The sequence below is a fragment of the Capra hircus genome, chromosome 4 (genome assembly GCF_001704415.2).
Source record: "Capra hircus breed San Clemente chromosome 4, ASM170441v1, whole genome shotgun sequence".
NCBI lineage: Eukaryota > Metazoa > Chordata > Mammalia > Artiodactyla > Bovidae > Capra > Capra hircus.
This window is the reverse complement of record NC_030811.1, coordinates 101013754-101040661: the sequence shown is the minus strand read 5'-3', so window position 1 is coordinate 101040661 and position 26908 is coordinate 101013754. Positions and strand designations below refer to the sequence as shown.

Sequence of the window (26908 nt, the reverse complement as noted above, 5' to 3'; positions counted from 1 at the left end):
CCAGGCAAGAACACTGCAGTGGGTTGCCAATTCCTATGGTGCCTCAGTAAGCAGAGTTGGGAATGAAGAAATGCTGCCTCCTTGTGGCCATTTTGAGTAAAACCAACTTTAAAACCGGTGCACGGGGCACTTGAAACTCACAAGGTCTGTGGGACTGTAAGACTCCTTCCTTTAAGAAATGGCCTGGGGTACATAATAGAATAACAATGCAAACAGGGCCAGGCTCTTAAGAAGAAAATTTCAACAGGTAACTTTACTCACTGTTTAAAATAAAAAAGGACTTAACAAAGATCCTTAACATTGTCCATTATTCTGTTCTGTTCTGTGAAGTCGCTCAGTCGTGTCCGACTCTTTGCGACCCCATGGATGGGGAAGCCTGGTAGGGCTACCCCATCATGGGATTCTCCAGGCAAGAATACTGGAGTGGGTTACCATTTCCTCCTCCAGGGGATCTTTCCGACCCAGGGATCCAACCCGGGTCTCCTGCATTGGAGGTAGATGCTTTAACCTCTGAGCCACCAGGGAAGCCCCATCGTTAGAGGAATGCAAATCAAATCTATACTGAGGGGATCACCTCTCACCTGTCAGTAAGGCAATCATCAAAAAGTCTAAAAACAGTAAGTGCTGTAACAGGCCTGGAGAAAGGGAACTCTCCTCGGTGCTGCTGAAAAGGTAAACTGCCAGCAGCCACTGTGGAGAACAGCATGGAGTTTCCTTAAAAACCTATAGACACAGATACCACATGGTCTGGGATATTTACACAGGGATATATACACAGAGAAGGACCTACCAGTGAGCATTATGTCAGACACAGGAAGACAAATATCATACAGTATCGCTTATAGGTGGAATCTAAAAAACGGATACAAAAAGTTCATTTACAAAGAGACTCACAGTCTTGGAAGAGCCACTCAGGATTACTGAAGGGGAAAGAGCGAAGGCAGGATTTGATCAGGATGTTGGGATTAATATATACACACTCAAGTATCTTAAAGAGCATCACCAAGGGACCACAGTGCAGGGAAACCTAGTTAACCCTTCAGTGTACACGAGAGAAGCAAAGCACCCCCAGAGACCAGATATTCATCACTGTATACCTCTTCAAGTTGCTGTACCCTACAACCAGCTCAACACTGGAAAGCAACTACACTTCAGTAGAACGTAGACATTAATGTGATAAATGAATTGCCTCCTATATTCCCCTCAGGGCTCAGTGACCTGGGCTGCTGCCACATCCCTGGAGACTGAGCAGCCTTGGGGGCAAGGATGGGCTGTCCTGGGTCTCAGAAGGATATGCCAGCAACTGAGCCCCTGTAGCGGGGCTTCCTTGGTGGCTCAGCTGGTAAAGGATCCACCTGCAATGCAGGAGACCCCTGCTGGATTCCTGGCTTGGGACGATATCCTGGAGAAGGGATAGGCTACCCACTCCAGTATTCCTGGGCTTCCCTGGTGGCTCAGATGGTAAAGAATCTACCCGCAATGCGGAAGACCTGGGTTCAACCCCTGGGTCAGGAAGATCCCCTGGAGGAGGGCATGACAACTCACTCTAGTATCCTTGCCTGGAGCACCCCCATGGACAGAGGAGCCTGGCGGGCTACAGTCCATGGGGTCGCAGAGTCCTCCATGACCGAGCGACTGAGCACTGCACCGCAGGACCTGTAGTGTTTGTCCCCGCTGGATGAAAGCACAGTCTCGGGACCCAGACCGGCCCTCCACAGCCACACCACGCCTAAGGCACCCCAAGGATGGTGGACCCTTTGGGTCGGAGGAGCTTTGAAAAGATATCTGGTCTCCAGGGCTCCCGGTGGTGGGGTTCCTACCTCCAGATTCTTTCCTTAGAGGCGTCCAACTTAATAATAACACTCTCTGCAGGGAAGAATTGAAGGTTTGGGGTTTTGTCAGGTGGTAGGGGAAGGCAGTGGCACCCCACCCCAGTACTCCTGCCTGGAAGATCCAATGGACAGAGGAGCCTGGTGGGCTGCAGTCCATGGGGTCGCTAAGAGTCAGACATGACTGAGCGACTTCACTTTCACTTTTCACTTTCATGCATTGGAGAAGGAAATGGCAACCCACTCCAGTGTTCTTGCCTGGAGAATCCCAGGGGAGACTGGTGCGCTGCCGTCTATGGGGCCGCACAGAGTTGGACACGACTGAAGCAACTTAGCAGCAGCAGCAGGGGTGAAAAATGATGGGCAAGGAGTAATGAGACACAAGCCTGTGGGTGTTCTGGCACATTCCACACTCATTCACAACCCCAAACAGGCCTTCTCTCTGAGGCTGGGGCAGCAATAACCAGAAGTGCTGCCACACTGCGGCTGTTTCTAGTAACAGCAACTTTAAGACCAGTGCTCGGGGCACATTAAACTCCAAAGGCCTGCAGGGCTTTAAGTATCCTCTATCCTGCAGTCACTGCAGGATGTGTATATATATATATACACACAGACATATAAGAGGATGTTACTCAGCCCTCCCAGTGAGTGAACTAATGCCATTTGAAGGAACACAGAAGGACCTACCAATGATCATTCTAGATGAAGTACATCAGACACAGGAAGACAAAGGTCGTAGGAAATTAAAAGACGCTTACTCCTTGGAAGAAAAGTTATGACCAACCTAGATAGTATATTCAAAAGCAGAGACATTACTTTACCGACTAAGGTCCGTCTAGTCAAGGCTATGGTTTTTCCTGTGGTCATGTATGGATGTGAGAGTTGGACTATGAAGAAGGCTGAGTGCCAAATAATTGATGCTTTTGAACTGTGGTGTTGGAGAAGACTCTTGAGAGTCCCTTGGACTGCAAGGAGATCCAACCAGTATATTCTGAAGGAGATCAACCCTGGGATTTCTTTGGAAGGAATGATGCTAAAGCTGAAGCTCCAGTACTTTGGCCACCTCATGCGAAGAGTTGACTCATTGGAAAAGACTTATGCTGGGAGGGACTGGGGGCAGGAGGAGAAGGGGACGACCGAGGATGAGATGGCTGGACAGCATCACTGACTCAATGGACGTGAGTCTGAGTGAACTCCGGGAGTTGGTGATGGACAGGGAGGCCTGGCGTGCTGCGATTCATGGGGTCGCAAAGAGTCGGACAGGACTGAGCGACTGAACTGAACTGAACTGAACTGATCCTGCAGTCATGGCCTGGGGTACATAACCAACTAACACTTAGAAACAGGGCATGCTTTAAAAAAGCCAATTTCAATAGGTAAATGTTAATCACACTCTTTAAAAGAAAAAAACAAATCTACAAAGATCCTTACCAGTGCCCACTAAGAGAAGTACAACCGAATCTACACAGAGGCATCACCATCGACTCTGACCCATCAGAATGGCCATCACCAAAAAGGCTACAAAGAGTAAGTTCTAGAGAGGCTCTAGAGGAAAGGCAACCCTCCTACAATGCTGCTGAAAACAAAGCGCTAACAGCCTCCCTGGATACCAACATGGAGATTCCTTAAAACCCAGACACAAGTACAATATGGTCCGGAAATCCCACTCTTGGGTGTACATTTGGAGCAAAGTATGACTGGAAAAGACCCATGCACCCCAACATTCATTGCAGCACTATTTACAATAGCCAAGACATGAAGCCAGAGATGAATGGGGGTGTGTGTGTGTGTATATATATATGAAGGTGAAGTCGTCCGACTCTTTGTGACCCCGTGGACTGTAACCTACTAGGCTCCTCCATCCATGGGATTCTCCAGGCAAGAATCCTGGAGTGGATTGCCATTTCCTTCTCCAGGGGATCTTCCCGACCCAGGGATCGAACCCGGGTCTCCCGCATTGCAGGCAGACGCTTTACCCTCTGAGCCACCAGGGAAGCCCATATATATATATACACAGACATATAAGAGGATGTTACTCAGCCCTCCCAGTGAGTGAACTAATGCCATTTGAAGGAACACAGAAGGACCTACCAATGATCGTTCTAGATGAAGTACATCAGACACAGGAAGACAAAGGTCGTAGGTTATCAGTTATAGATGGCCTGTATAAACTGATACAAAAGAACACCTTCACAAAAGACAAAGACACAGTCTTGGAAACACCACTCAGGGTTACTGAAGGGGAAAGATCGGGGCTAGGGTGGGGAGGGTTTAATCAGGACATTGGGATTAACATATATACACACTCAAATATCTCTAAGAGCATCCACAAGGGCCTGCGTTACAGCACAGGGGACCCTACTCAGCACTCTAATACCTTAAGGGGAAAAACACCCCCCAAAGATGAGATATTCATCTGTCTTATCAAGTTGCTGCACACCTACAACAAACTCAACATTGGAAATCAACATTTCAAATAAAAATTTTAATTTTAAGAATAAAATGAATTGCCTCCTATATTCCCCTCAGGCCTTTGTGAGCCAGGCTGCTGCCACATCCCTGGAGTCTGAGCAGCCTTGGGTGAAAGGCTGGACGGTCTTCGGATATGCCAACACGTGGGCCCCCATAAGACCTGTAGTGTTTGTCCCCTCTGGGTGAAAGCACAATCTTTCACCCGGGCTGGCCCTCCACAGCCACACCAAGCTGAGGGTACCCAAAGGAGGTTGGATCTTTTGGGCTGGAAGAGCTCTTAAAAGTCATCTGGTATCTAGGGCTCCCAGTGGTGGGGTTCTTACCTCCAGATTCCATACTTAGAGCTGCCTTGCTTAAATATGACGATAGCACCTTCCGAAGGGCAGAACTGAAGAGTTTGGGATTTGCCCAGAGGTGTGGGTGAAGAATGATGGGCAAGAAGTAATGAGACACAGGCCCTTGGGTCATTGTTCTGGCACATTCCACTCTCATTTACAACCCAGGACACAATTTTCTCTAAGACTCTGATACTGCTACTGCTGCTAAGTCGCTTCAGGCGTGTCCGACTCTGTGCGACCCCATAGACAGCAGCGCACCAGGCTCCCCCATCCCTGGGATTCTCCAGGCAAGAACACTGGAGTGGGTTGCCATTTCCTTCTCCAATGCATGAAAGTGAAAAGTGAAAGTGAAGTCACTCAGTCCTGTCCGACTCTTAGCGACCCCATGGACTGCAGCCTACCAGGCTCCTGAATCCATGGGATTTTCCAGGCAAGAGCACTGGAGTGGGGTGCCATTGCCTTCTCCTCTCTAAGACTCTGCTACTGCTGCTGCTGCTGCTAAGTCGCTTCAGTCGTGTCCGACTCTGTGCGACCCCATAGACGGCAGCCCACCAGGCTCCCCCGTCCCTGGGATTCTCCAGGCAAGATCACTGGAGTGGGTTGCCATTTCCTTTTCCAATGCATGAGAAAGTGAAGTCACTCAGTTGTGTCTGACTCTTAGCGACCCCATGGACTCTAGCCTACCAGGCTCCTCCATCCATGGGATTTTCCAGTCAAGAGTACTGGAGTGGGGTGCCATTCTCTGGTGCTCCAATAACCAGAGATGAGGAAAGAAGAGGTGCTGCCGCCTCGTGGCCATTTCCAGGAACAACAACTTTGAAAACTGGCCAGGGGCTCTTAAAATTCACAACACCTCTGGGGCTCTAAATGTCTCCTGCCCTCAAGACATAATCACGTAACAATTTGAAACAGGGCAGGCATTCAAGAAGCCCATTTTAACAGGTAAATATTACTCACACTCTTAAAAGAAAAAAAGCACCAACAAAGATCCTTACCAGTGCCCACTGTCAGACAAAGCAAATCATATCTCCACAGAAGTATCACCTCTTATCCGCCGGAATGGCTATCATCAAAAAGTCTACAGACAGTAAGTGCTGGAAAGGGGCTTCAGAAAAGGCAACCCTTCTGCACTGCTGCTGAAAATAAAAATTGCTAACAGCCACTGTAGAGAACAGCATGGAGTTTCCCTGAAACCCTAAAGACACAGATACATTATGGTCTGGAAATCCACTCTTGGGTGTATATCTGGAGAAAAGTATAACTGGAAAAAACAAACCACCCCAATGTCCACTGCAGCACTATTTACAATAGCCAAGACGTGAAGGCAATCCTGTGTCCTTCCAGAGATGAACAGAAAAAGACGCATTTATGTACAAGTTCATTCAGCCATCTCAGTGAATAAACTAATACCATTTGCAGCAACATTGAAGGACTTACTGCTGATCATTCTAGGTGAAGTACGTCTGACAGAGGAAGACAAATATCATACAGTATCACTTTTAGATGGAATCTAAAAATGGAGACAAAGGAATTCATCTACAGAAGACAAAGAGTCACAGCCCTAGAAAATGCACCTAGGATTTTGTTAGGGGAAGAGCAGGGGCAGTCTTACATCAGGACGTTGGGATTAACCTGTGGTGGTGGTGATTTAATTGCTAAGTGGTGTCTCCATCTGGAGACCTCATGTAGTCCATCAGGCTCCTCTGTCCATGGGATTTCCCAGGCAAGACTACTGAGTGGGTTGTCATTCCCTTCTCCAGGGGATCTTCCTGACCCAGGGATTGAACCTGTGGGTCCTGCATTGACAGTAGGGTTCTTTACCACTGAGCCAACAGGGAAGCTTTGGAGATAACATTGTTGTTCAGTCACCCAGTCGTGTCTGACTCTTTGTGACCCCATGGACCCTCACCATCTCCTGAAATTTGCCCATGTTCATGTCCACTGCACTGGTGATGCCTTCCAGCCATCTCATCTTCTATTAACATGGTGGTAGTGGTTTAGTTGCTAAGTCATGTCCGACTCTTGCAGCCCCACAGACCGGCCAGGCTCCTCTGTCCATGGGATTGTCCAGGCAAGAATACTGGAGTGGATTGCCATTTCTTTCTCCAGGTGACCTTCTTATACACACTCAAATATCTCAAAAAAGAGCATCAACAAGGAGCTATGTATGGTACACCACAGAAAACCCTATTCTCCACTCTCATACCCCAGGAGGGCAAAGCTTCCTCAAAAGACTAGATACTCATCTATGTCTATCTACATGTAGTTGCTGTCCACCTACAACAAACTCAACCTTGGGACGCAACTACACTCAAAAAGAAAATAAGTACTAATTTTACAAGTAAAATGAGTTCTCTCCTATATTCCCCATAGGGCTTGGTGACCCTGGCTGCTGTTACACCCTGGAGCCTGAGCAACCTGGGTCCCCCAACGGGACTGTCCTTGGTGCCGAGGAGGTGACAGCAATGTGCCCGCAAGTGAGCCCCTGTTGGACCTGTAATGTTTGTCCCCTTGGGTGAAAGCACAGTGTCCATGCTAGGGGCCAGCCCTCCACAGGTGTGCCTACTGCACCCAAAGGATGGTGGACCCTTGGGGCTGGAAAAGCTTTGAAAAGTCATCAGGTCTCCATAGCCCCTGTTGGTAGGGTTCCTACCTCCAGTTTCCTCCCTTTGAGGTGCCCAACTTAAAGATGACGGCACCATTGGCAGGGCAGATTTGAAGGGTTTGGGATTTATCCAGGTAGGGGTGAAGAACATAGGCAGGAAATAATGAGACACAACCCTTGAGTCTTTTTTTCTGTTACATTCCACTGTCATTTACAACCCAGGAACAGGACTTTCTCTAAGACTCTGGTGCCCCTATAACCAGTTTGGAAAGAGTAAATGTTGCCGCCTTGTGGCCATTTCTAGTAACAGCAAATTGAAATCGATGTGCTCAGGGGTACTAAAAACTCAATACGACTGTAGGGCTGTAAGTGACTCCTGCTTTAAGACAATGGCCTGGGGTACATAATCAAATAACAATTCAAAACAGGGCAGGCTTTCAAAAAGTCAATTTCAACAGGGAATTTTTACTCACACTCTTTAAAAGAAAAAAAGCATCTACAAAGGTCTTCCCTATAGCCTATTGTTAGAGAAAAGCAAATTAAGGACTTTCCTGGTGGTTCAGAGTGTGCCTTGTACAAGTTCGATTCCTGGTCTGGGAAGATCCCACATGCCAGGGAGCAACTAAGCCTGTGCACCACAGCTGGAGCTCATGAGATGTTCAACTACTGAAGCCTGGGCATCTAGAACCCATGCTCCACAACAAGAGAAGCCACCGCAATGAGAAGCCCGCACACCGCAACTAGAGAAAGCCTGCATACAGCAACAAAGAACTAGCATGGGCAAGAAAAGAAACCCAGAAACAAACAAATATCAAAAAAATAAAATACAATCTGCACATCTACACTGAGGCATCACCTCTCACCTGTCAAAATGACCATCATCAAAAAGTCTACAAAGAGCAAATGCTAGGAAGGGCCTGGAAAAAAGGGAACCTTCCCACACTGCTGCTGAAACCTAAATTGCTAACAACCACGTGGAGAAGAGCATGGAGGTTCCTTAAGACCCTAAAGACACAGATACTGAATGGTCTGGAAATCCCACTCTTGGGCCTGTATCCAGAGAAAAGCATGACTGGAAAAGACACACCCACCCCAGAGTTCACGGCATCACTATTTACAATAGCCAAGACATGGAAGCTAAACGTCCAGGAAGAGAGAAATGCGCAAAAACACACGTACATACATACAACGGAATGATACTCAGCTATAAAACAGAATGAAATAATGCCATCTGCCGCAACACGGAAGGACCTGGAGATCACGGTACTAACTGAAGTCAGCCTGACAGAGAAAGATAAATATCGCATGCTGTCATTTACATGTGGAATCTAAACCAATAACACAAGTGAACTTACTTCTAAAACATGGACTCATAAACTTCAAAAATAAACTTGTGGTTATCAAAGGAAAAAGGTGAGAGGGAGGGATAAATTAGGAGATTGAGATTAACATATATACACTACTATCTATAAAACAGGCAGGTGACAAGGACCAATTTCCCTATAACACAGGGAAATCTACTCATCATTTTCAAATAATCTATATGGGAGAAATATCTGAAAGAGTGTATGTACATAACTGAATCACTTGGCTTTACACCTGATACTTAACACATTATTGTAAATCAATTAAACTCAAATATAAAATAGCAATTAAATGTAAAAAGATAGTTAATTTACACTCAGTCTTGTTCTTTTCTAGCCCACAAATATATTCCTGCCCCTTGATCTGAAGGCCCAAGGTCATGCTTGACAATGGGATTATTTTGACTCTATCTGCCTTTGGGTGTTCTGCATGAAGCCCAAATTCCTCATCATTAACGTATCACTTCCTGCTAGTTATTTCTACACCACTTGATACACAGCATTTTCCTTCCACATTTTACTTGCTTGCACTCCTGTGTCCAACACTGAGCCACTGATTTCTTTGAAAGTTTTCTCTTGAATGATAATTTAGCTGGCAGTAGAATTTTAGGTTGTTGATTATTTTGTATCGCGCTCTGAATATATTCCATTATCTTTGGCTTCCATCTAGCTAAGACGAATCTGTGATAATTCCGATTGTCTTCCAGTTGTGGGTGATCTGCTTTTTTGTTTCTGAATGCTTCATAAATTCTCTATTTTCCTACATTTTATGTTTTCACTACAGCGTATCTAGGTGTGAATTTGTTGTACACTGTACCCAGGACCCACAAGAAGCTTCCATTATGACTTAAATCCTTCTCTATGCGTTATGTATATAAACACAGGCTGCCTCTCATTCTCCGTCTTCTCTTTCTGGAAATCCTGAATATATGTATGTTCTGCCATTCTTTGCAGATGTTAAAACTCCAAGGGGGTGAGTGTCAATAGAGGCTCATGTGGAACTGGACTTCACCCCCAGCTGGCAATAAGGAGGCAGTGCCCACTTCATCCGCACTACAGCCTCTAGCTGTTTGCACAGGTATTACTGAATGAGAAGACTGTTGGCATCTCTTACCTTGGGCTTACACATGCAACCCCTTCACCGTGGTCCTGGTAAGGAATGGCCAAAAGTATGAATTCTGTTTTGCTGTTGTTACCTGGGCAAGGCTGGGTGCAGGTTTCCTCGAGAACCACGTTTTTATTACCATCTATAGTGGGTTCAATGTCAGTGCAGAATTCTTCATCCACCACTTTGCTGAAATCGTCAGCTGACCCATCACTCACTACACAAGAAATATTCCTTGTTCTGGTCCCTTCGCCACACTGTGCATCCTGAAATGGAGGAAGACATGACTAATCAGGAAAGAAAATAATTCACTAGTTAGCTTATCGTTCAACAGTCATCTCTGCACCACTGATTATGATTTACGAGCAGTTTAAGGAGCATCTGAAACCCTAGGGAAGAAGTTCTGTAGGGCACTAGCTATAAAGCATACAATGAACAATTTATTTGTTTTCTAGCCAAAGACAGGCAAATAAATTTTCATTAAAATGGATCAGTCTCCAAATGGTTTTAAAATATGGGACAGGAAGTGCTTGTTATCAAAACTAATTAAACAGCTATGAAATGGCAAGGTACTAAAATCTTTAACAAGAAACATGCCATCTCTAAGCTCTGAGAGAGATTTCTGAAACCAAGTCTCTGCAGATAAAAAACACACATTTCCATACCACTTCTTGAGACTGATTACCTGCACTTGGCATGCAGACCATGGGCCATACCGCCACTGATAACAAGGCTTCACTGGGCAAGGCTTGGACTGTTCCATCAAAGCAGGGCATGGTCTTCCATCACCCTGAAAGGGCTGGGTCACTGTTCGTCTTCGGATCATTTTTCCTTAAAAGATACAACGTGATGCACTGTTAGTAATATGCTATATTATCAAGCATGTATCTTTCTCGGAGAAGGGGTCAAAGACATTTCTCCTGAGGTTTGAGGAACAAGAAAGGTTTAGGTGTTTTGGAAAGAAATCTACCCCGATTCAACCTTTCTGAAGATTGTCTGATATGACTTAAAGTAAGAGGGACATTTTATTTTGTACTCCTTGACCATTAATCAAATGCCAAATAAGGCACAAACAAACCTGTGAGGCCACACGTTTGAGAACATTCTGACCACGGAGACCAGTCAGAAAGCTGACAGTTCACAGGACATTCCACCATGCAGGACGTGTTCATCTGCCAGGTTTTCTCCAAGCCAAGCTGAAAGGACAGAAGCAGATCTGTTTGTACTGATGCTGAGGCAAGACCATGGTATAGTGCTGAAGGAAGGAGGGCAGGAGGAAGGGCAAGACAGGAGTAGGGAGGAGAGGAGGAATAAGCAAGATGCATAATAAAGTAAAAACAAGTCTGCAGGACAAAGACCCAAACTATTAAAAATATAAAGTGGTTCACTCCAGGAGAGGTGGGGCAAAAGGAATAGGACGAATGGAGAAGCAAATTTATGTAATATATATTATGGACCTTTTTAAATAAAAAATGAAAAAAGGAAGATTTAATCTCCATATGGGTTGAATTTCCCTAAAGGAGGAATAAATAGGTGTAAGCACAAATATTTTCTACTAGTTAAACACCAAGACTATCATCAATATACAGACATATACTTGCATTGGGGGGATATTATTTTTGCATGTGGATGTCAAACTGAAAAGCAAAGGAGAAAAGTTAAAGACCACTTGCCACTCAAACCCCAAAATATAATGTACTAACATAATATAAAACAGTTTTGAATAAGCTACCTCTCTCAAAAGGAAGAGTGGGCCTTTAGAATTTTTATTACAAATATTTTATATATATTTATTAATTTTTTTACAGAGATTTTCTCTTTTAAAATTCAGCAGCCAACGGTGGTGTAATTGTTATTTTGCCATTAGTCTCTCATCTCATGATAATGTGTATTTTATTACATTTGGTTGCATTGCTTAAGTATTCTACCTTTATAATACAGGAAGAGATTTTATCCACTGTGTATGCACACATGTTAAAAGTCTAAGGTGCAAAGTAGCATTGAGATAGAAAAAATTAAGAGCAGGTTAGGAAAGTGCAATTTTTAAAACTGGTAATCCTTGGGGATTTTTAAGACCTTTTTTATTTCTGCATGAAAGATAAGCTTACAGTGTCTAATCTATATAGCAGAAAATGGCAAAAGAAAAATTTTCTGAAATGTTATGTTGTGATTCAAGTAGCGCTCCTGGCTCCGAGTTATGCACTGCGAGAGGATCAGATCGGTGATCTATGCCCCAGAACCCTCAGCAGGCACTCCCATTATATTCTCCACCAGTAATACTTGACAAAGCTGAGCATTTGGTATGAAAACTTTTACCATATCAACTTAAGTCTCATAAAATCACTTGAAGTCACGAGAGATTAGAGATGGAAACCCTAAGGTGATATGATAAAAATTATGTTTTGCTTTTTAAGGTACATGATGATTTCATGGAGAAAGGGTTTAAATCACAGAATTCAATTACTATTGGCTTATTTACTTCACTAGGGGATTAAAAAGGATGTCTGTTTACAGACATTTTCGATATCTAACAGTAAGATATTTTAACCCTGTACTACTTATTCTCTTAAATGTTTTTATTACTTCATTTTTATTGGAGTACAGTTGCTTTACAATGTAGTCTTCCTTAAATTTATTGTATCTTCTTTTCTCCTCTATCATCTGTCTAATCTATCATTTATCTAAACATATGTTCAGGGATCAAAGAATAGGAAAGGAGAAACCAAATTATTAGGTATTAGGTAAATTAATGTCTGAGAAACATCAAAGACAGAAGTGCTATATAAATGCTGGCTGGGTTTAACCCTAATTTTCCTCTTTGCTGGAGAGCAGTGCCATCTTCCTTTTTGGCTGTTAGAGGAACAGCACGAGTTAGCTACTGCTGCTGCACGGAATGAAGGGTTTGCACATGTATTAGTAGGTAGGCAACCAATCCAGTGTTAGAAAAGACAGCCAGCTTTTCTCAGGGCTATTATTTAATTCTACTGCTTCCATAGGGTGGATAAAATGGGATAAGAATTGTTTAATTCAATTCCTGCGAGAGGAACACTGTTCTCCCTGAATACAGTGTGTGCTACAGTGTTAATGATTTGACTCCCTAATTGCCATCATAGTATTCAAACATGATAATATTTGTACATAAAAGTAAATTTATCCAGACTTCTGGATAACAAAAATTATTTCTCAAACTTTTACTCATATTTCATTGAAGAAATAAAGGCTTTATTTATATCTTTTTTTCCAGAGTCATATGAGATACTTCAACTCTGGTCTTATGTGATAATGTAAGAAGGTCGGACACGAGTTAGTGACACAACTTAGATGCTTTGGGTGAAGCTTTCTAAAAGCTCTCAGAGCTATTCATTGTTATTTTATTCTGGCCTAGAAGGGCGTTTGCCTGTGCATTTGCAAAAACAAAAAAAAGACTCATGTGAGAGGCAGATCACAGGATGCTCTCCAGCCTGTGTGTATAACTATAAAAAAAATTCACTATTAATATTATTTTTGCATTTTTATAGTGGTCACATTACTTTGATGTTATTAGTTTCAAAGCCAAATTGATTCAGGTATGAAATTTCTGATTAAAGCTAAGGCCATAATTGACTGAATTATGTGGTAAGATGGAGGAATTTATTAACTAAATTTGTTTTCATTGCATTTGGGAGCTCCATTCCTATGGACAGATATATAGAAAGTTAAATTAGGTCTATATGATAATATTGAAGATATCAAATGGATTAAAATATTTCCATCTTGAGTTTTCCCTTAAGATTTGGAATAATTTACCACAGGCTTATAATAACCTCTAGGACAGGCAGACAGAGATTGTGGTCACATGTCCACTGAGCCCTACTGAGGTTTCAAGTCCCTCCCTGGGTGTTCCAGGTCTACGGAGGCTCTAGCTGTCTTGGTTCATGTTGAACCCACTGGGCCTTAGTTCAGGAGGAGTCAAAACCTGTCAGGAAGATGAGTACCCTTTTCGTCTGGAAATTAGACGGAATAATTGTAACCTGAAGTACAGCTTCATGAAAACTACGACTACGTCTTCTCACATTTCATAAGGTCATATTAGAAAAGATCACATCACTTTTGTAAACTGGAGAGTTAACAAAAGACAGTAATGGTAGACTCCATTCCTTTGTTTAGATTTCAAGCTCTCTCCCACCCAGACCTGACTCAGAGTCTCACAGCTGGGTATTAGATCCTAATATCAAAATCTGTTACCAAACCACATGCGGTCAATGTTTTGCAACAGAGAGAATAAATGGCGGCTCTTGGCAGGTGTCCCAGGCAACACAAAATTCATATGAAATTACAAAAGATGATGAGTAGTCTGATTAAGATTTATTGCCTTTATTCACCTTGATTACTTATTGTTACCCAAGCATTTCTTTCGGAATGGGCTAATTAGCATACCTTTGGGCTCCCAGCAGAACAAAATACAGGAAATTATGTGTAGAAATCAGTAATGCTGGAAAGAATCTCTTTTCAAGAGCGTGTTTAGCAGAAAACATCTGCTGGCAAAGAGCTGCATGAAGCACCGGTCACTTGGCTCAGCATGAATTGAGACTATTGGGGAAGAATTTACTCACAAAGATATAACACAGCCTCCCCTCACCTCTTCACAGTATTTCAGGTTAACTGACTTGCCGTCACTTCGAACACAATCCAACATCCTTGTTTTAATGCCATTCCCACATACTGCCTTCTCGCTCAGCTGGCACGTGCTCCAGTCTGAAAGGGAAGGAGGGCATCAGAACAGAAGGCTATGTACGGAACAGATTTCAAATGAAACTCGGATGACCTGAATCCCGTATTTAATTCACAACTGCTTCCTAAGCCCCACCATCAATCATCCCACATGCAGAGCATATGGGTCCCAGCTTTGAACGTATCAGGAGTCAAATGGAATTGCTGGGGCTGCACACAGCTACGGGGATTATTCCTGAGGCAGCTGTCTCTTGACCATCTTGATGGCTAGTCGTTTGGTGATGCTGTAAAAATGGCTGTGGCCTGCAGGTGAAATGTCACTTAGAAACTGTTTATCCTAATGAAAGTAAAAATGTAAATGTCAACATTTTTGTTTTAGCAAAATAATCATAATTTTAATGCCTGGCATTTTGTGTAGTTATATCCAAATAAAACTATTTCACTTGCTGTCCATACTTAGGATATTGTAAAATGTATTATTTATTTCAAAACCAGCTTGGCCATATTTTTTCTCTTATTAAGTATCTTTTGCAAGGTAATTGTTTTATCTTTCTTCCCAGGGAAATGTAGCCTGTCCCAGAGAACTGTGAATTCATTGTGTCACGAAAGCAAATTGAAGAGAAAAACCAAAAGAAACAAAAAATCAAGCTGACTGCTATGTGTCTTAGTACAGTTTCTGGGGTTTATTTCAGCATGAAAATTACATGGGGGAAAATTCCAAAATAAGCTTTGGTTGCCCCAAGACATATAAGCCCCCCAAAACCTCTTCTTTCCTAGAGAATATGCCTTGATGACATATGAGACGAGGGTTTGGGGGAAAAACAGAATTTATGATAAGCCTTTTTTTCTTCTAAAAAAAAATTATCTTTTTCTACCTAGACCTTTGATAACACTAAAAAATTCTCTTCATACACTATTTGGAAGGTGTATACACATACACATAAGCTTGCTAATGCTTTTTACGTCAGACTAATCATGCATATGAACTGCCCCCATGAAAAGAATTGCTGTCCCAGTACTCATAATGATTAAACATATTTTGAAGAAGAAAAACATCTTTCAATAAACTGATATCCTTGGGAAAGATATTTATTTCTACCTTCTGAAAGTGGGAGGATGTCTTACATAGGAACCCTTAGACTATTCACAATCTGCCTTAAGAGCTAATGTTTGTGTGATATTTTCATTCTCTATCTTGATGTTTATTAAAAATGAGACAGATAAATATTTATTTCATTTAATACAGAATTACTGCTGGGAGACTAAGCAGTAGGCTTTCCTGGTGACTCAGGCGGTAAAGAATCTGCCTGTAATGCAGGAGATGTGGGTTTGATCCCTGGGTTGGGAAGATCCCCTGGAGAAGGAAATGGCAGCCCACTCCAGTACTCTTGCCTGGAAAATCCCATGGACAGAAGAGCCTGGTGGGCTACAGTCCATGGGGTCACGAGTCAGACACGACTCAGTGACTAAATCACCAAGTACCATGTCCAAAAGACATGTGGATGGAGGTGAACCATACTTCTGGGAATGCTGCTAAGCTGACAGACATGGAATTTGGCCTTTATGAGGTGAAGGCTACTCACGTACCTGTTACATTATAATCATAGTGGAAGCAGTTTTTGTTCAGGTTGCAGGGTTCCTTCTCCACAGCATCAGGGCAGGCTCTTCCTTCCTCAGCTGGTTGTCTGATGGGATCAGCTGACCTTTGCCGGAAATTGCTTTGATTGCAAGGCTGACAGAGAATAACATAACTCCTCAGAAAGGTGAGTACTTGGCCACACAAGAGCAAATGTATTAAGGCAAGCACTGGAGCACGAGTTAGAACCTTTGGGCCACTGGCTAACTTCAGCAATCTCATCTGTAAGTCCAGGTGCTGGATGAGTTTCTGATGTGCCATCTGGCTCTAAGATGCTGTGGACAGGGAATGCTGCCTGCCGTTCCAGCAGACAGAGAATGGTCCCACTGTCCTGGTTCCACAAGCACCAAACCATCACCACTGCAGCTGCTGCAGGTGATGTGCCCTGAGCAAACAGGATCGAGAAAAAGAGGCACTGTTCCATGCTTTGGATACTGACCTGAGATGGTTAAGATACATGTCTAAGGAATAATTTCAATGAGCCCAGAGTCCTGCATATTTCTATACACAGGAAAGCACTAACATTATTAACTAGAGATTTCTATTTCACTGATTAGCAGTACTCTTTTGATATTTGACTATGTGTTTTTGCCCCCCAGCAAAAACTCCTGCTTATTCAGTCTCCTCCTCCACCTCTTTGGAGCAGTTCCTCAGAGCTATCTAAAAGGCCGTCTCCCAGGCCACTGTCCTCAGAACAATGAACCCCAAATGAAACTTAACTGGCAACTTTCAGGCTGTGTCTTTCTCTGGAGTTGACAATACTTAAGAGTCTATGTGTCTAACCTGAAAATATATCTGTTCCCCTATGTTTACTGCAGCAGTATTTACAATAACCAAGATACAGAAAAAGCCCAAAATGTCCATTGATGGATAAATAAGCTATAGAATGATCATACAACAGAATATTATTCAGCCATAAAAAATGAGGATGCCTACAATTTATGACAACATGGATGGATCTCAAAGGCATTCTGCTAAGTGAGGTGTCAGACAGAGACAGACAAATACCGCATGCTCTCACTAACATGGGGCATCTAAAATGAAAAAACAAAACTCTTAGGAAAAGATCAGACTTGCAGTTAACAGAAGTAGGAGTAGGGGAGAGGGAGAACTGGAGGAAAGTGGTCAAAGGTACAAATTTCCAGTTATAAGACAGGAAGTAGTAGGGACACATGCCTACTAATACATCAAGTTCAGCATGATGACTGTAGCTAACACTGCCATATGTTATATAGCAAAGTTGTTAACAGAGTTAATCTTAACAGTGCTCATCACAAGCAGAACATTGTCCCCCCCTTTATTCTTTTCTTCTTTTTATCATACTTATTTGAGAAGATGGATGCTAGCTGAAACTATTGTGGTAATCGTTTCACAATATACGTAATCAAACCATCATGCTGTATGCCTTAAACATGTCTGTTGATTATCTCTCAATAAAACTGGGATTAAAAAGAGTCTATGTGTCAAATATTCATAGATACATCACATCATCCATACACAAAAATATATGTTCATACTAATTACTGTAGGTCACAAATTTTACTGTAGGTCACAGAACTTATAATCTATTTTCTTGGACCCAAAAAATTAAGGTTGTGTGTATGTGTATGAGTTAGTTGATCTGTTGTGCTCGACTCTGCGATGCCATGGACTGCAGCCCACCAGGCTCCTCTGTCCCTGGAAAAACAGCTATTAATATTTTCCTAACCCTGGGATTTCTTTGGAAAGAATGATGCTAAAGCTGAAGCTCCAGTACTTTGTCCATCTCATGCGAAGAGTTGACTCATTGGAAAAGACTCTGATGCTGGGAGGGATTGGGGGCAGAAGGAGAAGGGGACAACTGAGGATGAGATGGCTGGATGGCATCACGGACTCGATGGACGTGAGTCTGGGTGAACTCCGGGAGATGGTGATGGACAGGGAGGCCTGGCGTGCTGCGATTCATGGGGTCGCAAAGAGTTGGACACAACTGAGCGACTGAACTGAACTGAATGTGCACACATACACGGACACAAATATAAGGTAGCACTAATTTTAAAAAACCGGCTGCCATTCTCCTACTGCTACAGTCTTGTTTTGGAAACGTTTGGTTATTAAGAGCAGAGACAGTAACTTCAAACCTGATGCTATGAAATTAGAACACAAAATTATTTGCATGCCCTTGTGAAACAGCTGATTGATTCTTTATTGCCGTTTATTCTGTATCCAAGTCAAATGCCCCCCGTTTCGCTCGTGCTCTATCAGTTGGCTGCTAATCAGCGTCTTTAACAATGTTAACACTGGAACAGAAAATTAATCCCTCCTTGAAAAACATGTATCTGTCCCATATTATATTTCAGCAAATAAATTACACATTAAATATTTTTTCCATGCTTTTGATGCCACATTGAGTGTGCAGCTTTACAAATGTGCCCGGGGTAAGCCAAATTTCCTACATCATCGGCCAGTCCTGTTTCAGTGACTCTCCTCCCCAGGGCCCATGGAAGTGCCCCCATGGGCTGCTGAAATCTAGAAGCTCGGTGCGATTTGAAACTCTCAGCTGGCTTTCCAGGTCCAAAGATGCTCAGTCAGTGCCTGGAAAGAGATTCATTGATGCCCAGCTTTCTTTTTTCTACTCCCTTTTTTACCAGAATCTTTTGAGTTTTAGTGTCAATACTGCTGCTGCCATATCCCCACAGTGTGAAAGATTATTCCTACGATTTAAATAAAATGGCCTAGGCAAAAAGCAAGGGATGATAACACCTTGACACCATGAAAGTACTTTTACTAGAGTCTCATTCTTTATCTCTTTACCTGGAGGGAATCATTATCACCACTGCAGTTTTTAATATGCTGTGTATTCATAAATCAATCTAAAGGCATTTCTGTGCTAGGATTAGGAGGATGGTGAAGGAGTATAAAGTTTGCAAGAGGCTAAGCTGTGCCGGGATGAGTCTAAACACTGCTGATTTTAAATGGCGCATTTGTAAGAATGAAGTAGCCGACAGCACACCTTGCTTTGGTAACTAATTCAGTAACCAAGTTTTCTTTTCTTAATGGTAGTTTGAAAGCTTTAGTGGTAAGGAATTTAGCAAATTCTACATCAACAAATGGTTAATTGTCTCACCAAAGAGCATCGGGTCCACGGACCCCATTCGGATACCACACAATCCTCAGGACATGGCAGTTTGCACTCTCGAGAACCCAGGGGCATCTCTTCTGGGTCACAGAGGTAATCCTCTACGTGGTCAGAGGGGCCATCTGCTGTGTTCTGCATGCATCTAGAAGAAAACACGTCTATCAGTGAAGGAATTTGGACAAACAATGGCCAACCCACAAGGTTCAAGGTTTCTCTTAAGACATCACCATGGAGGCAGGGTATGGGGAGCTTGGCATTTAATGAATAAAATTCTCCAAACATAAAGACACAGAAGATCTCTGCCTCCCATAAATAGTTGGAGCCATTCAGTGTGACTTAAAAATCTCTACTTGCATGTATCATTATCATCTTTTAAACTGTAGCCACTATGTGTATACTCTGTTTATGCAAACTCTATGTGTCTTCCTCTGAAAGGAGAGAGTCATTTATTTACACCTAAATTATCATGATGAAACTAAAGCATTGGCCAAAGATATTCAGAGATGGGTTGCAATTTTGGAATATAATGCATTTTTTTTCTTTCAAGAAAAATAGTGGATTCCACAGAGAAGTTAGATTCATATATGATGGCGGACAAGGCACATTGAAATCTCCTAGGCAGAGGTCTCATTAACTGCTTTTGAAAGTAACTGATGACATTTATCAAGTTATTTTGTCATTTAACAAGTAATTTTCGCTTCCCATTTGCTGATAACCTTAAAAGAAAGCCAGAAGTGAGAGACAATCGTTAGGGTAATAGCACGACTTCTCTAAATGGGGTTGCTGGGGTCTTCCTCTATCTTGACCTTTTTTTTTTGTTAGTTTTCTTTTAACAGAGTAAATCCAAACATTTTATTACATTTCATTGTGTTGTGAGCAGTCATAAAGGGCTCTTTAACTCATCTCTTGGGAATCTAATTAAAGTGGCTAGTATATTGGACTTTGCTTTTTACCATAGTTAATCTCTCCAGGCACTTTTCTAATAGAAGACAAAAACTTTATCTCTCATTTGTGACTCAGAGAAGGTCAACCAAATTATTAAGTTTGGGAAGAGAACTGTATTGCAGGAGATGAAGAGGAAGGCTTGGGCTCTTAAGCCTCAAACCCACTGCAATGTTTTAAACTGTTGGTTGCATTATATTACCAATTATACCTGGAATCTCAACTTTTCTCAGGGATTTACAATCAGTAGGGAGATTGCATCTTGACAGATCTCTGCAGAATCACCTTTCCATACCGTGCTGCTGATTTTAAGAGAAATGTGGGTTTCCTGTGGGATGCATCAAAAACTGGAAAACTATGCTGTTGGCTTCGTCTTAACTGGGTTTGTAACCTGAAAAAATATCCATGCAGATACCCAGCTCTCCATTTTTTGTATGCTGAATATAAATATAAAAAGTAATCACTCATGTTGATGTTTGGCAGAAAACACCACAATACTATAAAGCAATTATCCTTCAATTAAAGATAAATTAAAAACTAAAAAGTAATCACAAAAACCTGCAAATGTAGACTTTTTTTGCAATATCCCTGTTGAAGGAAAAAAGTAAATTATACATTTTGGGGGGAGAATTTTAGTGTCCTAGGAAAAAATTTCTAGCTTCACTGGCATTTTAAAAATGCTCTGTTGACAGCAGCTCTGAGAGGACATGGAACAGACAGGACAGTTCAATCTCCAAAGTTGGATTTGCTGCTAAGAAAAGATTGCATTCATGTTAGGCTCTGACATGATGTACAAGGATTAACTTGCAAAATTACCTATTGATCCAGAGTTAGGGACAGATGTTCAATACTCTATTAAGTACTTATGTACATAAAACTTTTTATTTTCAAAGGCTTTTCTTTTCCTTCAGTTTTTATTATACAAGTAATAAATTCATTTTAGGAAAATCAGAAGAAATAATAAAAAATTCACTACATTATATCAGAGAGAATCACTCTTAGCCAACTACTGTATTTAAACATATATTTTCATTTCATTAAATAGGAATAAACTTTACCTACTATTTGCACCATTTAGGAAAAACATTAATAATATATGATAAATATCTTGTGTTACTAGCTATTTTCCTAAAACATACTTTTTAATGATTACATTTGAATTTTGCAATTTCATCATTTAAATGTGCCACAAATGCAAAAAAAAAAAAAAACCCTTCTGTTGACATTCAGATTATTTGTAAGTTTTATTTATTTGATTTTGTATTAATGATATTTTAATCACTGTAGAATGGGGATAGTGGTATAGTCTCACCACCCTATTTAGCACTGCAGAATACAGAAAAACTATTTGGATCAAGTCTCAAGCCCAAAGGAAGGCAATTTAAGTTCATTTGCTTTCTTCAAATGCCTGGACTTTTTCCATTCCATAAGAGAAGGGATTATGCTGTGAGAATATCAAACTGTTTTAGAAAACAGAGCATAGAACCAAACTGGGGCCACGGGTGGAGCCAGGCACCCACCACAGTTGTGGCAGTAAGGGGGTAGCTTGCCTGCAGAGAGTTCAGAAGCAACAGAAATAACCAAACCTGACCGGTTTTTATTATCAACATGTGCTGGAAATTTTAGAAAAATGTCAATGAAAAAATATTCTGTCTCACCAGGGCAAAACACTACTATTATTCAGCCTTTGATATGTCACACCACCCTAAAAGGGCTTCCGTAGCAGCTCAGCTGGTACAGAATCTGCCTGCAACGCAGGAGACCCCAATTTGATACCTGGGTCCGAAAGATCCGCTGGAGAAGGGATAGGCTACCCACTCCAGCATTCCTGGGCTCCCCTTGTGGTTCAGCTGGTAAAGAATCTGCCTGCAATGTGGGAGACCTGGCTTCAATCCCTGGGTTGGGAAGATCCCCTGGAGAAGGGAAATGCTACCCACTCCAGTATTTTGGCCTGGAGAATTCCATGGGCTGTATAGTCTGTGGGGTCACAAAGAGTCAGACACGACTGAGTGACTTTCACTTTCAACCTTCCTTATAGATGTATTTGTCCTGAAATGTCACCCAATGGTTGCGTCTAACACAACATTTAACCTTAAGGAACATTATTACATGATAAGAAATTTTCATCAATTCTCTGTTTGTGTTAAAAATGTTTACTGAAAAAATAGGTTGACCTTAAAAGTTACTTTGTTTACAATGTGTTTGAAAACATTGACAATAGCCATTTGGAAAGCAAAAAGAAGCAACATATATGAATAGGGAGCTGGAGGGAAAGCTGAAAGAAGCTATTGTGATTTTTATATTAACAAAAACCCCAACTTTATCAAATTTTTAATATAAAGAAAATACTTTTATATTTTAAAGATAAAATTTAAATTTGGCAGAAGAGTAGTAGAAAACAGAATATCTTTTTCTTCCCTGTTTCCCTATTAACTCATTTTCTCCACCCTCCACTTCACCCACTTTTTAATATTCAGAAAATAAATTGAGAGTTGAGTGAGGTTTAAAAAAAAAGAGAGAGATTATTTTTATCAGAGCCAATGTTTTACACAGAGTCCCAAAGTTTTATGATATTAACATTAATTTGCTCTACTTTCTTACTGAAACAGATAAAGAAACAGTCATCTTAAATTTACGAAGAGTTATGTCATGAGTAAGAATGGAATTCTTCACAGTTGGAAGGTGTAAATCTTTGGATGTTTTATATTTTTCTTTACCGTGTATCACTCAGTAGAGTTAGGATAAACTGGCTAAAGAGTGACATTTGCGTTTCAATGCAACTCTGTCACTTCAGTCACTGTCTGCTTAGGCACATTAATTACTTAGTACTTTTGAATCTTCTCTTAAAGTGGAGACAATAAAGCCTCATATACTGATTTCCCAGGTTTGAGACCCTTAAGAATCATATGCAGATGCTTTAGGTACAATTTAATGAGTTAATTTAATTGTATTACCCTTATTACAGGCTTCCCTTGTAGCTCAGTCAATAGAATCTGCCTGCAATGCAGGAGACCTGGGTTCAATTCCTGGGTTAGGAAGATCCCCTGGAGAAGGGAATGGCTACCCACTCCTGTACTCTTGCCTGGAAAATCTCATGGACAGAGGAGCCTGGGGGGCTGCGTCCATGGGGCCACAAGAGTCAGAGACAACTTAGCAACTAAACCATATTTATTACAATATTTCAATCGTATTGGGTTTTAGAGAATTTCTATGACTACGACAGGGTCTCAGTTTGGAGAGATAGCGTTTAATAAAGGGGACAGACATATAGATGGATCTTTTGAAACACTAAGGGGTATGTGGGGCATTATAGAACAAGGCTGCTCAGAAGTCTGACAAGGCTCTCATACTTTCTACGACAATGGAAAAATACTGTGCTGTCTCAAAGAACAGCCGCTAGCCCCCTCCGACTAAGGAGCATTTAGAATGGGTCTAGTGTGGCTGAGGAAATGCATTTTATTTAATTTTCACTAGTCTAGATTTCAAGTGAAATAGCCACACGTAGTGAGTGGCTACCCTACTGGCCACTGGCCACTGATAACACATGAGTGGCACTAGCCAGCCAGGGCTTTTAGTGAAGGCTTCCCAGGGCAATGGGAGTATTCAAAAGGTGGACAGTTCGATGCTAAGGATAAAAAGTTTATAAACGATTATCACTGAGCTATGGTTGGAAACACAGTTGACCTTTAAGGAAGAACTGATTGGGGTTGGAAAATCTGCATTTAGTCCAGCTCACATTCACCATGCAGCCTTTTCCCGGCAAGAGCACCATGAAGCAAAGCCTCCAAAAGTCAGAAGGCGGAGGGTGACAAACTGCTGCTGGAAGCAGATCTTCTCAGAGCTTTCCATGAACACAAGACCCTAAAAGTAAAACTGAAGACAACTTCACTCAGGAGACCTGGGGGGAGGCCAAGGTCAGGTTGGCACACGAGAACTCGGGAGGTGGCGGCGCCTTTGCTTCCCCGTGCTTGACCTTACCTCACTTTTCGGGTTTGCACACCCTCTCCGCAGTTGTCCCGCGTGTTCACAAAGGTCACCTTGCAGATGCTCCACGGCTCTGTGACCCATATGTACTGGCTGCAGTCACTGTGGCAAGGGACGACCTCATACACCTGAAACACACATGGTTCTCAGTGACCTCACTGCACGGAGCCTGAGAAGGTGAGAGGGGACACCTCACATTTCAGTGATCATGATATTTCACTTTTACACCAGCCTCTCTTTTACTGTTCATTGTCCTAAAACAGGAACATGGAGGCCCTTGTGAGACTTCGAGTTACGGCAGTGAAGGGCAGGCAGGGCTAGCCCTGTTGTGTTCTGCCGATCTGCGATCACACTGTAGCTGGAGATCTCACGGACCACATCAGACACACTCCGTGCTTTCCTGGACTGACCCTTACCACACGGTATTACAACTTCCTGGGGTATCCCTCCTGGTCACAGTTTCCTGTGTCTTCAGTACTTAGCCCAGGGTGTTCATATGTGAGGCATTCTACAGAGACTTGTTAAGTAAGATGAATAAATGAATAGAAGAATTATCATTAATTTTTAAGTAATTAAGGAAGCATATAACAACACTTTTGAAACTGTGGTTTGGGAGAAGACTCTTGAGAGTCCCTTGGACTGCAAGGAGATCAAACCAGTCAACCCTAAAGGAAATCAACCCTGAATATTCATTAGAAGGACTGATGCTGAACCTGAAGCTCCAATATTTTGGCCATCTGATGCAAAGAACTGACTCATTGGAAAAGACCCTGATGCTGTGGGAGAGACTGAAAGGCAACAGGAGAAGAAGGCAGCAGAGGATGAGATGGTTAGATAGCATCACTGACTCAGTGGACATGAATCTGAGCAAACTCTGTGAGATAATGGAGGACAGAGGAGCCTGGCATGGGGCAGTCCATGGGGTCACAAAGAGTTGGATGTGACTTAGCAACTGAACAACAGTAAGAACACAGCATATAAAAGTAGTTATTTTCAGATAAATATAATTTGGCCCATTTTCCAAATAAGTATGTATACCAATAAAATTTTTTTCATGTTCCATATAGGAAATTAAAAGACAAATAATATGAAATACAGCTATCTTAAATAAAGTTATCTTAAATCATTTAGGGTTTAGAAGTAAGGTCTGAAGTTGGTCTCATATTACACAGCTGCAAAGCAGTGAGGGCCACATGGCATAAAGCAAATTGTCTGTGCTCTGGTGCCCATTAAGGCTTGCAGGTCCAGGTTTGTGGTGGTGTCGGTGGTGGGTTTCAGGATTTTTAGCACAATGAACCAACTATAGTCTTTTCTCAGTGAGAGAGAAGAATGGAGTAAATTAATAAGAAAAAAAAAAGGACTTTAATCCACTGCAACAGAGCTGACTCAGTCATTAAAGAAAAATGCCTCTTAAAATTATTTCAAAATCTATGATAATTCAACTCTATTTCCCACTTTATAATACCCACCCATACACAATACTACGTGAATATTTTATATAGTTATTCAATTCCAGAAAATACAGATTTAAATAGTCCACTGGAACATTCTTTGTGCAAATTTTTGTTTTACTAAACATCCCTGGAAAGTGAATAAAGTTGACCTACCACACATAGGAAAAAAAGTATGCACTGTTGGAGTAAGAATCTGTAATGACTGTCACAAGTGGTCACCTTCACATTGTGTGCTGTATTAAAATAGGACTAAATACTATTTCTCTGCTGCTGCTACTGCTGCTAAGTCGCTTCAGTCGTGTCCGACTCTTCGCAACCCCATGGACTGCAACCTACCAGGCTCATCCGCCCATGGGATTTTCTAGGCAAGAGTACTGGAGTGGGTTGCCATTGCCTTCTCTGAAATACTGTTTTAGTATTTAGTAAAACACTACCCTACATGCTGTGCAGAAGGGAACGATTGAAGGGGAAATGCCATCTTTTCTAGTCCTGTGACAGCTTTCATTTTAATCTCCTGCGCTGGAGAGAATACAAATCAGTTCAGAGCAGCCTCCTGCGACCACTTGGAGCCCACCTACTCCTCTCCCTCACCCAAGAAGCATGAGACAGGAGGTGTCGCTGCCTTTTCAAGGAGAGAGATTTAAGCTTGTTCTCCCCATCCCCGTACCTTAGGCCCTGATTTTAAAACGAGAAAACGCATGTAACACGTTAGGGGAAAAAAAGGGAACAGCTGCAGAAGAAAAGTTTTATAAAAAATATGACTTCGTTTGTGTGAAAGATAAAAAGAATACATTTCTCTGATGCCAGGAGTAAAATGGAAACCAACAGCAGTCTGTCATGAACCATGAGGTTTAGCAGTTCTTACCTGGGCCTGGAGCAGGGTTCACCAGGAATGAAGCAAAGGGAAGAAACAGAGACAGGTTAAAATGTTGGTGTATTTGGCAAGAAGATCTCACGTTCTAAGTTTCAAGTATTATCCATATAAAAAAGGTGGGTGTTTTTTTTTCTTTTTTGGTAAATGACTCGAACATTTATTTTAGACCTTGAAATAGAAAAGCCACCTCCTTATTATTATTTAAAATTAAGATACACAAACGAATTGCAAACAGCACAGTCCAGGAAAGGATTTGAAAGGCAGGATGAAGAAATTTTAGAAAACCGAGTAGACCTCAAAATATGTATCACAGGGAATTAATATATGACTGCAAATATCTGGTGGACCAAACTGTGAGTGGACTATTTATAGACTGGTTGATCTTAATTCACTCGCCCATAATTCTGAGGAAATGAGTATTTGCTTCCTCACATGGAAAACGGAACCTTAGAAACCATTTTCAAGGCAAAAACTACC

The 26908-nt window shown here is 41.9% G+C and overlaps 1 protein-coding gene across 1 annotated transcript in view; it reads right to left on the bottom strand.

Annotated features, from left to right (window-relative positions):
- Nucleotides 1-26908, bottom strand: part of THSD7A (thrombospondin type 1 domain containing 7A) — a 481774-nt gene that overhangs the window by 15370 nt on the left and 439496 nt on the right. Inside the window, exons 15-22 of the mRNA XM_013963159.2 lie at nucleotides 26423-26428; nucleotides 24098-24231; nucleotides 19166-19319; nucleotides 16011-16155; nucleotides 14332-14447; nucleotides 10792-10909; nucleotides 10399-10544; nucleotides 9805-9979 (exon numbers count right to left, since the gene is read on the bottom strand). Of these exons, the coding sequence (XP_013818613.2) occupies nucleotides 9805-9979; nucleotides 10399-10544; nucleotides 10792-10909; nucleotides 14332-14447; nucleotides 16011-16155; nucleotides 19166-19319; nucleotides 24098-24231; nucleotides 26423-26428 (994 nt within the window). The remainder of the gene's footprint in view (nucleotides 1-9804; nucleotides 9980-10398; nucleotides 10545-10791; nucleotides 10910-14331; nucleotides 14448-16010; nucleotides 16156-19165; nucleotides 19320-24097; nucleotides 24232-26422; nucleotides 26429-26908) is intronic.